The sequence below is a fragment of the Neoarthrinium moseri genome (assembly GCF_022829205.1).
Source record: "Neoarthrinium moseri strain CBS 164.80 chromosome Unknown scaffold14_Wmoseri_CBS_16480, whole genome shotgun sequence".
NCBI lineage: Eukaryota > Fungi > Ascomycota > Sordariomycetes > Amphisphaeriales > Apiosporaceae > Neoarthrinium > Neoarthrinium moseri.
Genome location: NW_026055128.1, coordinates 577,681 through 594,581, shown reverse-complemented (window position 1 = coordinate 594,581; position 16,901 = coordinate 577,681). Strand labels below are relative to the sequence as shown.

At 56.2% G+C, this 16,901-nt stretch overlaps 4 protein-coding genes across 4 annotated transcripts; 3 read left to right on the top strand and 1 right to left on the bottom strand.

The window, feature by feature from the left end:
• Positions 1-3,722: 3,722 nt before the first annotated feature.
• Positions 3,723-5,600, top strand: JN550_004998 (uncharacterized protein; the record flags this gene model as incomplete). Its single annotated transcript, XM_049316577.1, has 1 exon — positions 3,723-5,600. The coding sequence occupies one exon, from the start codon at positions 3,723-3,725 to the stop codon at positions 5,598-5,600; it is 1,878 nt and encodes a 625-aa protein (XP_049173196.1).
• A 1,111-nt stretch (positions 5,601-6,711) lies between these two features.
• Positions 6,712-8,831, top strand: JN550_004997 (uncharacterized protein; the record flags this gene model as incomplete). Its single annotated transcript, XM_049316576.1, has 4 exons — positions 6,712-6,722; positions 6,805-6,949; positions 7,013-8,590; positions 8,646-8,831. 4 exons carry the CDS (start codon positions 6,712-6,714, stop codon positions 8,829-8,831), a joined length of 1,920 nt encoding a protein of 639 aa, XP_049173195.1.
• Positions 8,832-10,752: 1,921 nt separating this feature from the next.
• On the top strand, positions 10,753-13,767 carry JN550_004996 (uncharacterized protein; the record flags this gene model as incomplete). The annotated part of the gene is made up of 6 exons (XM_049316575.1): positions 10,753-10,804; positions 10,937-10,995; positions 11,090-13,066; positions 13,121-13,364; positions 13,416-13,524; positions 13,578-13,767. The coding sequence occupies 6 exons, from the start codon at positions 10,753-10,755 to the stop codon at positions 13,765-13,767; spliced, it is 2,631 nt and encodes an 876-aa protein (XP_049173194.1).
• Positions 13,768-14,976: 1,209 nt separating this feature from the next.
• Positions 14,977-16,232, bottom strand: JN550_004995 (uncharacterized protein; the record flags this gene model as incomplete). Its single annotated transcript, XM_049316574.1, has 3 exons — positions 14,977-15,205; positions 15,281-16,079; positions 16,130-16,232. 3 exons carry the CDS (start codon positions 16,230-16,232, stop codon positions 14,977-14,979), a joined length of 1,131 nt encoding a protein of 376 aa, XP_049173193.1.
• Between the last annotated feature and the right edge of the window lie 669 nt (positions 16,233-16,901).

Sequence of the window (16,901 nt, the reverse complement as noted above, 5' to 3'; positions counted from 1 at the left end):
ACAATGCGGCATCCATGCCAGGCTGGTGAGAGTCTACACCCGACTTCACAGGCTACTTGGTCGCTCCATACGGCGGGTGGATGGCAACAGAAGAAGATGGTGGTGTACACCAGGCAGGGCCGCGGATTTCTGGATCAAAACATCATCAACGTTACCCACTTGTGACAACGCAACGAATATCGTGAAGGCAACACGAAGCTACTTCTAGCACAGCTCTCGGTGCCCCAGCGCCGATGTAACGGCAATGGTGAATTCCTGCATCGATTCGGCAGAGCTTGGCTGCAGCTGATAGGCCGCCTCAGATCTTCCGCTGCCAAGCGAGCAGCTAGAAGGTCAAGACCTGCGAGATCAAGACCACCAGGCCCGTCTTCCCGCTTCTGGGAACAAACTGCCTACTGAAAGCAGAAGAAACGTGAATGTAGTCGAGCAGTGTCCTGATAGCCTGCAATTCCGCGCGGAGGAACTGCCGATACTGCAAACATTGCCGAGTGGCTATTCCGCAACTACTATGGTAGGACAATGTCAAGACATATAGAGTACGAGATCGTGACGACCTGGTGAGAAGAATTGAGATTGGGTTCGGGGTAGACTGTAATATACGGCTGACCTTGGCTGAGTTCCCCATTGCCAACAAACCAGATGATCGACGGGAGGCGTCCAATAACGTTGCGGGGAGATATTACGCGCTTGTATAAAGCTCACTTATAAGAGCCGGAGGCTGAAATACGCCCGACTGTTGGCTTCGAACATGTCAAGAAATGTCGGCAAGTTTGACAGGCAGCAATGAGGACCAAGAGCCGTCTGTGTGGTGCACATGCTCTTTGGCCGGGCGTGAGGATCGTTAGATTTAGGGGGGGGAGGAGGAGCTTGGCTGCAAGATTTAGTCTATACACACAGGAGTACAACATGGAGCCACGATGTTATCGACAGTGTGCACAGACGCAACGTGGTAATAAGTTAATCTTGAAGCCAATGCAGATGGGAAATCAGGACCACTTGCACAACAGAAGACGAAAAGAAAAACATGCTCACGCCAATGCGTCGACGGCACACAGCACCCGCATTGCATGTCGCTTCCGAGGGATTGCGCAGAGTCGAACGCAGAGGTAATCCCAAGCGGGATCAGACCTGGGGTAGCGGGAGCATGTCGAGCCCGAGGGTTTGGATAAAGAGCACATGGCACGATATGGACCGACACCAGGATGGCTGCCCAGGTGCAGATAGCAGATACTGCAAGTTACCCAGGACAGACAGGATCCGGAGTTGAGGCATGCTTGTTCCGCGTTCTAGACCACGTTGGGATTGACTCGGCGGCGGCTGGGTGCTACCTGTTACCGAGTTTGCCGAGCTAGTCGCTTTTTGGAGTCTTGGTAATGTGAGCGTTTCCGCAGATTAATAGGAATATAGTCCTGAAATTTACGTCATCCGGTTGCGACCCGCTTTAGAGTGTTTTTGTAAGGATAAATCAGACGAAGCCACAGCTTGGCCCAGCGCCCGTAACACGCTGGGGATTTGGCACACGGAGAAGACTGCCAGAAAAGATCGAACGGTGGAGGTCTCTGTGGGAAGCGACTGCTCTCGAGGCGCTAGAGGGGGTCGGATGGTAGCCGAGCAGGATCACAGCAGACGGCAGAGGAGGGTCGTTGATGAGGCTCAATGACTCGTCTTCTGCAAGCGACATGAGGTGGGGGGAAGGGGGGTTTTCCTTTCGTGGTACGTACGGTACACAGCAGAACACACGCACACACACATACAACCAACCAAGTAGTGAGCTGCTGTGGTTGACAACGGGCTGGCGGGCAGAGTTTTGCCTAGGTAAACGTCTAGACTCGCGACTCCCACCCGGCACGCTGCCCGGACCCAAAGCTTGTTTCCGTCATGAATCGACAGAGAGAGGGCCAAGGAGGAAGGAATGGTGGTGTGCCCGCCGGGCGGTAGCCTTAATCTATGGCTCTCATGACTCTCAGGCGTTCCTGTCGGGATTCCGTCAGACGTCGTACGGTGCACTCCGCAGGCATCGGGCGAGGTGTTCAGGTGACGGTGTATGCAGTGGTTGCGAGATGACCTCGATTACCAACTCCATGCAGCACATGCAGTTCTCAGCTGGTAGTGGGGTCTCTTCGTTTTTGCTAGATTGATGCGCCGGGATGCACGACCCCTTGGGTGGCGGTGACGAATGAGAAGAGAGACAGCCGTGATCCCAGCCCAAGGCGGCCTGCCCTGCCTGCTCGGTCATGCCAGGGCATGGGCGACAGGGAGGCAGCTGGGAGGCCGGTTGGCCGGGGTGGGAGGAAGGGAGGGAGCATCCCAAGGGAGGCCTGGGAGGAGAGAGGCCCAGAGGCGCGGCGTGGAGGCGGTTTCCGAAACGCACCAAACAGCGGTCCAGTCATCTTCCAGCAGTCTTGGGCTGCAGGGGTGCCGCTGAGGTGCGCGCCGCCCACGGGCCCAGCTCAGCCTATCACAATTCGCCCGTGGACTTCTCCTGAATCTTCGCTGGCCAGGAACGACGCTACCTGCTCCATTGTGGCTCGCTCGAGCGACGATTATCACGCCGTGGTAGGCTCCTTGCTTTGTTCGCCGCCGTCCGGCGGATCTGATGCCCGTGTCTTCTTGGCCTCGTACCTGCCCTAGACTGGACTAGAATGCCCTTGACAAGACCTGACAGGCCCTGACCCCTGCATGGGTCGCCGTTGAGGCTCGGGACGGGGGGGCTTACGAGTTAGACGGTGAAAGCCAGAGGACGGGCACGGGAGCGCGGTGCTGCTTTTTCTCATAAAACTGCCCTCCCGCCGACTACTCGGTGATCGACGTGCTTTCTTTCCTGTGCTTGACCCGTCGAGTCGTCCATTTGATTGTGGCCTGTGCCGCTCTTCTCTTCCCTGTGATTTCATTCAGTTCGTCCCCTTCCATTCATCCACCGGCGCCGTCCTAGCTCATCGACGAGCTTATTCACTCTGGGGAAGATCGGCCATATCGCCTGCCGTTCCCACTTTCACTTCGTCGTGATTCCAAGTTGAATCAATATTGCCATTTCCTGTTTGAGAACCCCAGGCCGCCGTGCGCCCTCGTTCGTCCTCAAGGTACAAGACTACCTACATACCGCCACTACTTTCTCCTACCGGGCCTTTCCTTGGCTCCGCCAATAAACACCACTGCCGGCAGATCAACCACCCACCACCAGGGACAACATCAATCACATCGTGATATCTCCCGGAAAGCCCCGATTCGTACTTTCAGCTTCCATTCAAAGACAGCTTGGTTGCCGGCCGTTTTGGACAGCCCACCTATCCCAGTCCGCTTACCTTGATCGGGTAGCACCTCTCTTCGCCATCAACATCTGGGGCCGAACAAACGGACAAAGGAAACATCGTCGTCTCGCAACCAGGAAATCCCAGGCACCCTCTTTTTGTCTCCCATTATCAGTCACGATTTCTGGATAAGGAACAGGGTCACTCACGTCACTCAATCCGCACAAGGGCTACCCTGGCGTGACAAAGCAGGCGTCTTCTCACCAAAAGTCTCCAGGGCCATTGTTCTCGCATAATGCCCTTGTAACTGGACCTTTCACTTCTTCTCAATCAAGGGCCAGGGGTCTATAGGCAAGCCCAAACCCCTATAGATTTGCGCAACCACCCGTTTTCACCAGTGGCCGCTTCTCTTTCCCCCCAAAGAACGCCAAGATCACAATCTTCACTCGTTCATAACACTACCACCAAGACAAAATGTCGGTACTGCGGCGCAGGGTCGCCGCTCTTGATACCCTTTCACCCTCGCCGGTCCTCATCATCCGGGAGACTGCCGCCATGGCGACAGCAACAGAACACTCCGATCCTAGCTCGACAATCGACCCTTATACCCATTCCTTGAATGGCGTGAACCAGCCAGTGAATATGCTCTTCAAAGACATGCTTTGGTGGAGCATGGGCATATTGGCCCTCATCGTCTTGTCGATTCGTCTCTTGGAGATAGCATGGAGTAAGCTTCGTCAGGTCTCGGCCATGTCGGCGCCGGCCGACAGGCAGGCTTACTGGAAACACTCTCAATGGAGCTGGATGCCAAGCCTGAAGAAGAACCTCATCTATGCTCCCTTCTGGAGAAAGCGACACAACCGTGAGATCAGACTCTCCAACGCTATCAGCATTGGTACACTGCCCTCTCGACTTCACAGCACTCTCCTGTTCCTGTACCTCGTCAGCAATTTTGTCTACATGTTCTTCCTCAACTGGCAGAACGAGAATAAATACGCCTTCTTTGCCGAGGTTCGTGGTCGGTCTGGTACACTGGCCGCTGTCAACATGGTGCCGCTTATTATTCTCGCTGGTCGCAACAACCCTCTCATCGGCATGCTGAAGGTCAGCTTCGATACGTATAACCTCATTCATCGATGGACCGGGCGCATGGTGGTACTAGAGTCTGTCATCCATACCGTTGCATGGCTGATTGTTCAGTTGGCGGATGGCGGCTGGGAGGCCGTCAGCCATAGGCTCATCAACGAGAGCTTCATTGCGTCTGGGTTCTGCGGCACAATCGCTCTCGTCATCCTGTTGCTCCTGTCGTTCGGTCCAGTCAGGCACGCTTTCTACGAGACCTTCTTGAACCTCCACATCATTCTGGCTGCCATCATCTTCGCGTGTACCTGGGTTCACTGCGCCACAGCCAGCATTGGTGTCCTTCCCCAGCTCCCGTGGGTTGTCGCCATCTTCCTCCTGTGGCTTGCTGAGCGCCTCGCGCGCATGTTCCGCCTCGTCTACCTCAACTGGTCTGGAAGAGGGTTCACCGAGGCTATCGTGAGCCCCATGCCCGGCGAGGCGTGCCGCGTCACGATGCATCTGCCTCGCCATGTTGATGTCAAGCCTGGAACCCACGCCTACCTCCGCTTCAAGGAGGTCAACCCTTGGGAAAACCACCCGTTCTCGGTCGCGTGGGTTGAGCATTTCCCCAACCTTGACGGGAAGGACATCAAGGAGCAGGTGACAGCGGCCGACATCAAACGCGGTACAACATCGGTGTCTTTTGTCATCGGCGCGCAAACTGGCCTCACCCGCGCTCTTTTCAACAAGGCCAGCCGGTCGGGTCTGGCGTCGATCTCTATGAGAGCAGCATTGGAGGGTCCTTACGCCGGGCATCACTCTCTAGACTCCTACGGCCATGCTGTCCTCTTTGCCGGGTCGACGGGTATCACGCACCAACTCTCGTATCTCCGGCCCGTCATCGAGGGGTTCAACGCCGGAACCATTGCGACCCGCCGCCTCACCCTCGTGTGGATCATTCGAGACTATGAATCGCTCGAGTGGATCCGCCCGTGGGTTGATGAGGTACTTCGAATGCCACGTCGTAAGGAGATCCTGAACATTCGATTATTCATCACACGGCCGAAGAACCCCAAGGAGATCCAGAGCCAGAGCGCAACGGTGCAGATGTTCCCTGGCCGGCCGAATATCAAGACTATCCTGCAAAAGGAGGTTGACGAGCAATGCGGTGCCATGATGGTCAGCGTCTGTGGTCCTGGTGGACTGCAAGACGACGTGAGGGAAGCCGTTCGGGCGGTCCAGGACGAGCACTCGGTTGTAGACTTTGTCGAGGAGAGCTTCACCTGGTAACCTTGCCCTCCATCCTGCTCGGCGGAGTTGATCGGGATCCAGCGTGAACCTAGCGCGGTGAACGAGAAGGAAGCGACGATTAATTGGGTCGCGTCTGCAGTGTGTGTATATGAGCGAGAATCAAGCGTTGGCGTATGGGGACTGAGCCATGGGGCCAAAATCAGCAGCGGGCTGACACAGGATAAGGCGTTTTACGGAAGTTGACCATTTGCATTTCCACAAGGAGGGGGACTATAGAGGCCCGATGTGTTATTTAGAATATTCTGCTTTGTACATAATCATTTTTCCCATAGAGGTTTCTCGATCAACAGAAACCCTACGGTCTCATCTGTATATAAAGTCACTTTGGAACTCTGCAACACCGTCAGTGCCTCACTCAGCCTGTTGTGTCTTGCTGTTGTGTCTTGTTTCTTAGTGCCTGGAAACTCAGTGCGATCGACGTATATGAGGTACGCAAGGCGGCACGCAGGCCTTTGGGGAACTTGTGCGTGAACGATGAAGGCTTTGGTAGCCAAGGTATGAGGCCGCAATCATGTACAGACGCCTCCCGCCCAAGTATGATCCGCTCGTCTTCGCACAGCTATATCGGGAATGCCACCTACGTATGCAATGGCCAGCCACAATGAAGGGATTTACAAGAGGGCGCGAACCCACGCGCAGCAGCCCATGCAGGGTCCGCTCCCCCTTAGGTCCATCCGGTGTGGTGTGTGTGTGTCAATGACTGGGGCCGTCGCTCCCCCCGCAATCGGCCAGAGTCGGCCTGCAGTGGAGGGATTCCACATTGGAATCGGCGCAAGGCGTGAGTGACCTACGTAGTTTTAAAAAAGTTTTGGGCCGACTCTCAACCTGAAGATGACTCAATCCGCAGTCGATTGCTAGATTTAATACCTCCCTCGACTTTTGACTTCAGTGTTATTCCCCGGTTTGCAATTGGCAAAGCACATTCGTCTGCCACTGCGAGCTAGCCGAGCTCCCTGCTATCCCCTCGAGTACCGTATTCACAGGCCGTCCTTGTACGTGAGACCTGCAGACTGAGGCCCAACTGCCCCTCCATCGCATCACTTCTCCGATAAAGCTGAACCCCGCCAAAACTTCCACGACCGCTTTCAAGATGGGTGGCATGTAAGTGCAAATGCTCCAAGTTGCCTGCCAGCACACGTCGCCTATGGATACAAGACTGACATGAGGTTTCTTACCACCGCAGGTTGAAGGATCCGTCCAAGAAATACAAAAAGTTCACCCCCGTGAACCTGCCCAACCGCCAATGGCCGTCCAAGACTCTGGACAAGCCGCCGAGATGGCTCGCCACCGATCTGAGAGACGGCAACCAGAGCTTGGTTGACCCCATGGTCAGTCCTCAACTCGCTACTGCCTGCCGGCCCCCAAACCCCAACTGACTGACTGGTGTCCAGAATGGCGAGGAGAAGTGGAAGTACTTCAAGATGCTGGTGGATCTCGGCTACAAGGAGATCGAGGTCTCCTTCCCTTCTGCGTCGCAAACCGACTTCGACTTCACCCGGCGCTTGATCGAGACCCCCGGCGTAGTCCCCGACGATGTGTGGATCCAGGTCCTCTCGCCGTGCCGTGAGGACCTCATCCGTCGCACCGTCGACTCCCTCAAGGGCGCCAAGAAGGCCCTCCTGCACATCTACCTTGCCACCAGCGAATGCTTCCGGCGCATAGTCTTTGGCTTCACCGAGGAGGAGAGTATCGAGCTGGCCGTCAAGTGCACCAAGTACGCAAGATCCATCACGAAAGACGACCCGTCGCAGGCCGGCACCGAGTGGGCCTTCGAGTTCAGCCCCGAGACCTTCTCCGACACCAGCCCGGACTTTGCCATCCGCGTCTGCGAGGCTGTCAAGGCTGCGTGGGAGCCCACGGTCGAGAACCCCATCATCTTCAACCTCCCTGCCACAGTCGAGATGTCCACGCCCAACGTGTACGCAGACCAGATTGAGTACTTCTGCACCAACATTTCGGAGCGCGAGAAGATCTGCGTCTCCCTTCACCCGCACAACGACCGAGGCTGCGCCGTCGCCGCCGCTGAGTTGGCCCAGATGGCTGGCGCAGATCGGGTGGAAGGCTGCCTTTTTGGCAACGGCGAGAGAACCGGCAACGTCGACTTGGTCACCCTCGCTTTAAATTTGTACACGCAGGGCGTCCACCCCAACGTGGACTTCTCTGATCTCGGCCGAGTTATCGACACGGTAGAGATTTGCAACAAGATCCCTATCCACCCCCGAGCACCCTACGGAGGTTCCCTTGTCGTGTGTGCCTTCAGTGGCTCCCACCAGGATGCCATCAAGAAGGGTTTCAACTTGCGCGAGAAGACCGATGCTTCCTACGACGACCGCTGGGAGGTGCCGTATCTTCCTCTTGACCCGCAAGACATTGGCCGAACATATGAAGCCGTGATCCGCGTCAACTCACAAAGTGGAAAGGGCGGGGCGGCATGGATCATCCTCCGTAAGCTCGAGCTCGATCTTCCCCGTGGCCTGCAAGTCGCCTTCAGCAAGGTCGTGCAGAAGCGCGCGGACCAGCTGGGCCGTGAGCTCTTGTCGGAGGAGATTTCCGATCTCTTTGAGCAGACGTACTTCCTGAAGGAGCACCCCCGCTTCAACATCATCGACTATTCGATCTCGGTCGACCGCTCCGCCTCTCCCGCTCCCCCAGTCGACGGCAAGACACAGGATACCAAGAACTTGGCTCGTGTCTTCGAAGGTGTTATCGCCATTGATGGCAAGGAATACAAACTTCGCGGACGCGGCAACGGACCCATCTCGTCCTTGGCGAATGCTCTCAAGAGCATTGGCATCGATCTGGATGTTGCGGACTACAAGGAGCATGCCGTGGGCAAGGGTCGCGATGTCAAGGCTGCCACCTACATCGAATGTACCGCGTCTGGCACTCCCCAGAAGGTATGGGGCGTCGGCATCCACGAGGATGTGGTCCAGAGCTCTCTTGTCGCCCTCCTGAGCGCGGCAAGTAATGTAAGTTCTCAACATTCAGGGTCGCAGACATGGTTTCCTAACTAATATTACGCAGTTCATTCTCAGCCGTCCTAGCAGCCCCATCACGGCCAAGGCCCTGCCGCGCCGAAGTCTCAGCCAGGAGCTGGACCTCAATGGTGAACTGAAGGTGCCGAACGGCTCAGCCACGACCAAGGAGGTCGAGGGCGGCGCCCCATCGGCGGTCGTCAACGTGTTGGAGAGCAAAGCCAATGGCTTGTAAAACCGCACCAGGTGATCAAACCAACAAAAGTCAAGAGTGTGCATAGTGAGCAAGGTATTTCGTTGCGCATACCCTTAGTTATTCTTGAGTGATTCGCAATGTCATGAAGGGTCAAAATGAATCTGCAGGGGCATTGTATTTGGATATGGTTGGTTAGGATAGCATACCAGGTAGCCAAAAATTGAGCATCAAAAAAGCGAAGGGCCAATGGTCAACCCGTTATCTACTAACAACTACATGGCATATGCCGTGGACCATCTTTTCTTCCTGTGCTCTACCATTGGCAGGTCATCTACCGCAGAGGCTGACTTATTTCATGTACTCGATAGAAGACTTGCTGTATATAAACAATCCGCATTTCTTATAGGTGAGGATTTTCTATCATGGCGCCCTATTATAAAGAAGTCATCAAATAAGATCTGGCCATGCTTGCCACCTTATGAACAACCAAAAGCATCGGCACGGGGACTATGTGGACCGTGTCAAGAGTATACAACACTTGGTGGTGGTAGGGCTGGGTGGCCCGTGCAAAATAAAGGGGGAGGGGTAACTCGTGAAGAGTCAAGGTAGGGCTGGCGCGCGGGCATGGAAAGTCAGTGCTGATGGCTTAGGTATGTAGTTCCCAGGTTAATGAAAGGTTCAGCAGGGTCTACTGGAAAAATGATAGACCGGGCCGGCATGTGGCGACATGAGGCTCCCGTGCAAGTTGTATCCAGGGCTTTGCTCGCGGTACCAGACTGTAACGACTTGGCATGTCAAATTGAAATTTGGGCGTTGCTCGATTCTGCAAGCGGGCTATGAAGGGGGGAATAACCGCTCTAGTGCCTGGCAGGCGTGGTGCAGCGCCCTTTTTGGAGCGAGGGGGGAAAAATAAGCTGGTCGTGACAAGTCTGGGTTTGCCATTGGTCCCGCAGGCATGTGCCACAGACAGGTGTGAACCTTGTCTCTCTCTCACACCTGGCCTCACCGTCTGTTTGCCCATTTCCGTGCCTGGACGGATAGCTGTCTCTGTATGCATGGGTTTCACCTGGACGTAGCGTGTGCCGTCCGAAGGGAGAGACCAGGCAACCTCTGACAGACACAGTTCTTGAGACGCCTTGTTGTTTATAATAATTAGTCAACGTACAGCTCGTTAGCCCACCTAGCAAGCTGGAAGGTGCTCGCTAGCCTGGGGATTATCGTGTTTTTTGATTGGCCCCCACTCCGCTACGACGGGGCCCAGGGCACCCTTGGAGAGTGGAAGGGAAGAAGAAGAAGAAGAAGTTGAGCCCCTCCACCGCTCACCACCCACCACCACCAAGCCCACCTGTGGCCCAGCTTCCCACCTGCAGTGACTAAGTCCCCAGCTTCCATTGCCAGTGGCACTGGCAGTGGCAGCCGTAGTAGCAGCCGCAGCAGCAGCAGCAGCAGCAGCAGTTGGCAGTGGCCACCCACCCCAATCCAAGGCTTTCCAGTGGTTGAATGGGCGGCTCGCGAGGTGCGTCCACCGCCCGCCGCCCACCGCCCACTTTCGACCTGGACGCCCGGCAACAAGAAAAACAAGCCACAAGCTCCAGGGCACATGCTGCACTAACTAAACAACGACGCATCACAATTCTACACTGTTCTACTGCTGCCCCTTCGCCTTCGGAACAGTTTCTCTTCACCTCATTACTTACGACAGCATTTCACCTGTCCCCTTGTCCCGGTCCACCATCTTCACGAGAGGCCCTCACCCTTCCGCAGGCGCCCCGGACACTGGCAACTTCCCCTTCTTCTTCTACTTCGATCCACTCCTTGGCGACCTGAGCCACAAAACATTCCCGGCGCTGGACTCTGCCCCCCCCCTCCGACGACGTACCACCACACACATAAACACCACAAAAGACGCGGATAGAGTAGGCTGCCGCTCCTGCTGCCGCCCACCGAAGACACCACCAATATGGCTGAAAACGGTGATATCAACATCGTGCTCAGCAACTCGCTGTCGCCCGGTAAGCTCCTCGTGTCCCCCCATCTTCGTCCCCGTCCCCATCCCCCCTCCTCCGTCCAGCGGCCCCTGCCAGATGCGCCCCTCCCCGTCGCATGCTGCTATCGACGTCGCTGACTCCTCTCCCCCCTTACAGATGCGGCGACGCGAAATGCCGCCGAGCAGCAGCTCACCCAGGCTGCCGAGAACAACTTTGTAAGCATCCTCGCCCATGCATAGCCATCCCTTCGTCCCTCCGACCAAGCACGCCGCGTCAGGATTTTTGCTAACCCATCTCGTCTCCCGTCAGCCCCTCTATCTGGCCACACTAGTGCAGGCTCTAGCAGACGAGAACGCCGAGGGCCAAATCCGAGTTGCGGCCGGTCTTGCCCTGAAGAACGCCTTCTCGGCTCGCGAATTCGCCAGACAACACGAGCTCCAAGCAAAATGGCTACAAGGGACAGACCAAGAGACCAAGGACCGCGTCAAGTCGCTGGCCCTCGGCACCCTCTCCTCCAGCAATGCCCAGGCTGGCCAGGCCGCCGCCCAGGTCATCGCCTCCATTGCCGCCATCGAGCTGCCCCGGAACCAGTGGACTGACCTGATGGCCACCCTGGTGCAGAACGTGAGCAGCGGCGCCCCGCACCAGAAGCAGGCCTCGCTCACGTGTATCGGCTACATCTGCGAGACCCAAGACGCCGAGCTCCGCGCTGCCCTGATCAGTCAGTCCAACGCCATCCTGACTGCCGTCGTCCAGGGCGCCCGCAAGGAGGAGACCAACAACGAGATCCGTCTCTCGGCCATCTCGGCCCTCGGCGACTCGCTCGAGTTTGTCGGCAACAACTTCAAGCACGAGGGCGAGCGCAACTACATCATGCAGGTCGTCTGCGAGGCCACACAAGCCGACGACTCGCGGATACAGCAGGGTGCCTTTGGCTGCCTGAACCGCATCATGGGTCTCTACTACGAGAACATGCGCTTCTACATGGAGAAGGCCCTCTTCGGCCTCACCATCCTGGGCATGAAGAACGAGGACGAGGACGTCGCCAAGCTCGCCGTCGAATTCTGGAGCACCGTCTGCGAGGAGGAGATCAACATCGAGGAAGACAACGCCCAGGTGGAGAGCTCCGACCAGATGCGGCCCTTCTACAACTTTGCCCGCGTCGCCACCAACGAGGTTGTCCCCACCCTCCTGATGCTCCTGACCAAGCAGGATGAGGATGCTGCTGATGACGAGTACAACCTGTCCCGCGCCGCATACCAGTGTCTCCAGCTCTACTCCCAGGCCGTCAACGCCAACATCATCCCGCCCGTCATTCAGTTCGTCGAGGGCAACCTGCGTTCCGAGGACTGGCACTTCCGTGAGGCTGCTGTCGCCGCCTTCGGTGCCATCATGGAGGGACCTGAGGAGAAGGTGCTCGAACCCATTGTGAAGCAGGCCCTGCCTGTCCTCATCACCATGATGGAGGACAGCTCGACCCACGTCAAGGACTCGACGGCATATGCCCTGGGTCGTATCACCGAGGCCTGCTCCGAGGCCATCGACCCCAACACTCACCTGGATCCCTTGATCCGATCGCTCTTTGCCGGTGTTCACGATGTGAAGATGGCAAGCTCCTGCTGCTGGGCCCTCATGAACTTGGCCGAGCGCTTCTCGGGCGACTTGGACGCTGCATCCAACGCCATCACACCGCACTTCAATGCTAGCGTCACAAACCTGTTGAATGTGACCTCGAGGCCTGAGGCCGAGACAACTGTGCGCACCACGGCTTACGAAGTCCTCAGCGCTTTCGTGCAGCATGCTGCTACCGAGAGTTTCCCATCCATCGCATCCCTCTCAGATGTCATCATCAAGCGCCTCGAGGAGACCATCCCGCTTCAGAGCCAGGTCGTCAGCATTGAGGACAAGATTGCTCTGGAGGAGATGAAGACCAGTCTCAACACCGTCCTTCAGGCGATTATCCAGCGTCTCGACAAGGAGATCGCTCCTCAGGGTGACCGCATTATGCAGGTTGCCCTCCAGCTCCTGAGCACTGTCTCCGGCAAGTCCGCCGTGCCCGAGGCCATCTTCGCCACCATTAGCGGCCTGGCCAACGCCATGGAAGAGGACTTTGCCAAGTACATGGATGCCTTCAAGCCTTTCCTGTACAATGCTCTCGGTAACTCTGAGGAGCCCAGTCTGTGCTCGATGGCTATTGGCCTCGTCAGCGACGTTACCCGATCCCTGAACGAGCGCAGCCAGCCATACTGCGACGACTTCATGAACTACCTCCTCAACAACCTTAGGGTACGTGCACCTACCAGTCCTCTTATCGCTATGCATGACACTAACTTGGAACAGAGCGCTGCATTGGGTAACCAGTTTAAGCCTGCCATCCTGCAGTGCTTCGGTGACATTGCCAACGCTATAGGTGGTCACTTCGAGACTTATTTGTCCGTCGTTGCTCAAGTCTTGCAGCAAGCCGCTACCGTCACCGCGAGCCCTGACGGCAGCTACGAGATGTACGACTACGTCATCTCTTTGAGAGAAGGAATCATGGATGCTTGGAGCGGCATCATTGGCGCCATGAGATACAGCAATAAGAGTGAGTCGACCACCATGCAGTCTGTAACTATTGTAGCTAACATCGATACAGCTCAAGCACTTCAGCCCTATGTGCAGTCTGTTTTCCAGCTGCTTAACCTCATTTCGCAAGATATGAACCGTAGCGAGGCTTTGATGCGATCATCTATGGGAGTTATCGGGTAGGTTTTACGCAACACTATGTTTGAGAAGCCGTTTCTAACAATTTTGCCAGTGACCTTGCTGAGGCGTTCCCCGGTGGTGAGCTTGTCGATGCTTTCCGACAAGATTGGTTGACTGCTATGATCAAGGAGACCAAGACCAACCGGGAGTTCCAGTCACGCACCATCGAGACCGCACGATGGGCACGCGAGCAGGTTAAGAGGCAGCTTGGCGGCCAGCAGGCTGTCATGCAGCAGACCTGAGAGCCAGCAATCTCCGCCTCACGATCTCCCTCTCCCCGCTGAGCTGGAGAGTCATGGGCAATTGTGCGACAATTCCCCCAACCAACGCGTTGCCGAGCCCTCCGTGTCGACGAGTACTTGAATTCCATCTCAGTCTCGCGCCGGTCGGAAGCGACCTGGAGCAAACACTTGCAAACCATCCCCTACGTCATTCTTGCCCCTCCCTGAACGAGCCACGTGTATATAGACCCCTTTCCCACTGCCTTAATGCAATACCCTGAGCATCCCATACCCAAGACACCACACAGCATACACCTACCCTTGAATTCACCCTGATGTATCCCCCTTTGATGGAGTTTCGGTTGTGACTGCAAAGCCTCCGAAAAGATTTACCATTACCAGGTTTAGAGAAGACCACATCATGTACGCCCATCTTGCTTGAGCAACGGGGCCACGAAGTCATGTATGGAGATGAAGAGAAGATAAAAGAGAGATGTGAGGCCTGCTCGCTCGGGCGCGTTCAAGTGAACAGCCGATGATCCTTTGCTTAGCCACAGGTTCATTTCTCGGCGCCGGACGATGGAGCAGAGGAAAAGCACGATGCGTCTTGGGGGGACAAGCATGGTGACTTGGTTGTCACGTGAACCTCCAAAGATGATTGCTCTAACAGAGATCACCGTTTGGGTCGGATGGCCACACCTTGCGTGTCCCGGCCCGGACTGACGCATGGGGTCTGTGCTGGTAGGACAGCGCTGATGCGCGAAGACAAATAAAGCCCTTTCTACCCCAACTCTTGTGTACTTTGCTGGTGATGTCTGTACAATGATCCAATGGTCCTGTGGTTCCAGCCTTTGAAGGTCTGAAAGTGCAAGAATCTACGATGCATCTCAGAAGATCTCTGGAGGTGGGTCATGTCTAATCTCTGGTGGGTTATGTATAATCTCTATAATCCATCAAGCTGTAGACACTTGTACGCGCCTCTCATTGCTTGAACATACTACCCAAGCCATGCCTGTGGTGGTTAGAGGGAAAACCCAGCAAATGCCTGCGGCCTAATAAAGGAAAAGTAGAATGAGAATAGGCAAAAAAATATGTACAGATTTTAGCGCACGTCAGGTACGAGCCACCTGGCTCAGGGGGTATCTCAGGTCCCGCTATGTTGATCAGATCTATATACAATGAACTGCCGACTTTCGGTTATCTTCGCCACCGAAAACGGCTGTAGGAGGGCTACATGTTTGCCATGACAGCCGCGGCGCCGAGGGCTCCCATTAGTGCGGCCGTCGGCATGGCCGCGAAGCCGCCAGCTCGCGCGATGGTCACCGGCACAAGCGTCGCCGTGGGGGAGACGCCCGACGTGAAGGGAGCCTGGCTGACAGAGCTGGCGCCGGCAAAGTCCACGGCTTGTTTCTCCCTCGAAGCATCAGGGAGCGAGGTCGTTGACAAGGGGTTCATGACACTTTTTCACAAGGGGTTAGCAGGGCTACGCAATGGTAATACTAGGAAAGTAGGGAGAGGGAGAAAGAATGCTTACTTGTCAATGATGTGGACAACCCCGTTACTCGTCAACATATCCGCCAGGATGACTTTGGCATTGTTGACGTACAAGTCGCCATTTTCCTCCCGGACGGTCAGCATGCCTCCCTGCGCGGTGAGGAGCTTTGCGCTGCCCCCGCTCGCGCCGACCATCTGCATGAGCTCCGTGCTGTGGGCCGCCGTCCCCATGACGACGTGGTAGTCCAGCACGGAGGAGAGGAACTCCATATCGGCCGACTCGACGACGTTGCCGACCTCGCGGAAGGCCTCGTTGGACGGCGCGAAGACGGTCGCCTGCCGCAGGGCGTCGACACCCGCGACCATGCCGGTCCGAGCCAGCGCGCCGGCCAGCGACGTCAGCCCCGTGTCCAGCGCCGTGGCCGACGTCGTATCGGGCACCGTTAGGACCGTGTCGATGATGTGCAGCACGCCGCCGTCGAACAGGTCCGCCTTGCTGACCCGCGACACCTGCCGGAAGCCCGAGACGACCAGGGCGTCGGCGTTGGACTTGACCAACTCGACCATCTGGGTCCGGATGGTGCCCGAGGCCGTCGAGGGCAGCGTGAGCGCCGTCGAGGCGAACTGGGGAGTATTTGTGAACATGGCGGCTGTCATCACGCCGCTTGCTATATGGTATTCGAGTAGGTTGGTGAGGAATGTGGTGTTCTTGGCCATGGTGGCCAGGTCTGGCATCGCAGCCATGGCCTTGGTGAATGCTTGGTTGCTGGGTGCGAAGATGGTGATATTAGATGCCGTGGCGAGGGCAGTGGTCAGCTGTGGTACGGTACCTAGGAGACCTATGAGTGTGTTAGTAGCTTAGATCCCGCCTGAGCATATGGCAACTGACTAGTCAAGGTACTCAGCTCATTACTATTAGCTGCTAGAACATTGGCAATCGGCTCGGCCGCTGCCGTGGCCAAGATCCAGGGTATTAGAGTGGGAATATGCATATTCGTATATTGGGGAACGGGGTTGCTTGACGAACCCCAACCAGTAAATCATCTTCTAGCTTCTGCATGGCGTCAGATGCGGGCTTTTATACAGCTCTACGAGGGTGGACGGCCAACGGGTAGTCATGAACCCGGAACGGAGCTGGCCGCGAGCTGAGGCTCGTCATGGCAGCTTGAGGTTCAAGGCAGCCGGCTTCGTATCCGAATGTTTAGGCCTCACGGCCAATCGCAACTCTCAAAACATTCCCCCGACCCCTGAGTAGATCACGGAATGGTGTAAGACTGTATCCAGTGGCCTGGCTTGGTGGTGGGAAACAAATGTGTGACGAATGGCGAGATTGGACGAATGCAAAACGAGGGCCTCAAACGTGAACACAATCTGCCAAGTGTTTTGATCCAGCGCGGAAATCCCTGGGAAATCTGAGCCGAGCGACTAAACCCCGATATCGATCCCCTTCAGGAGCCACTGTTTGCCGTCGAAGTATCCTAGGATTGATGCATGCGTGGTTGAATCAAGGCGTCGTCACAGTTGCCATCATTTCACCGTTCCGCCTGGGAACAATTCCTGTTTAGTGGCCATCTTGCTGCCAGTACAGAAGTGTCTGGACGGTGAACACGGAAAGGGTCTTGAGAATATGTCGAAAGCTGTCGAACGGCAAGTTTGAGTCC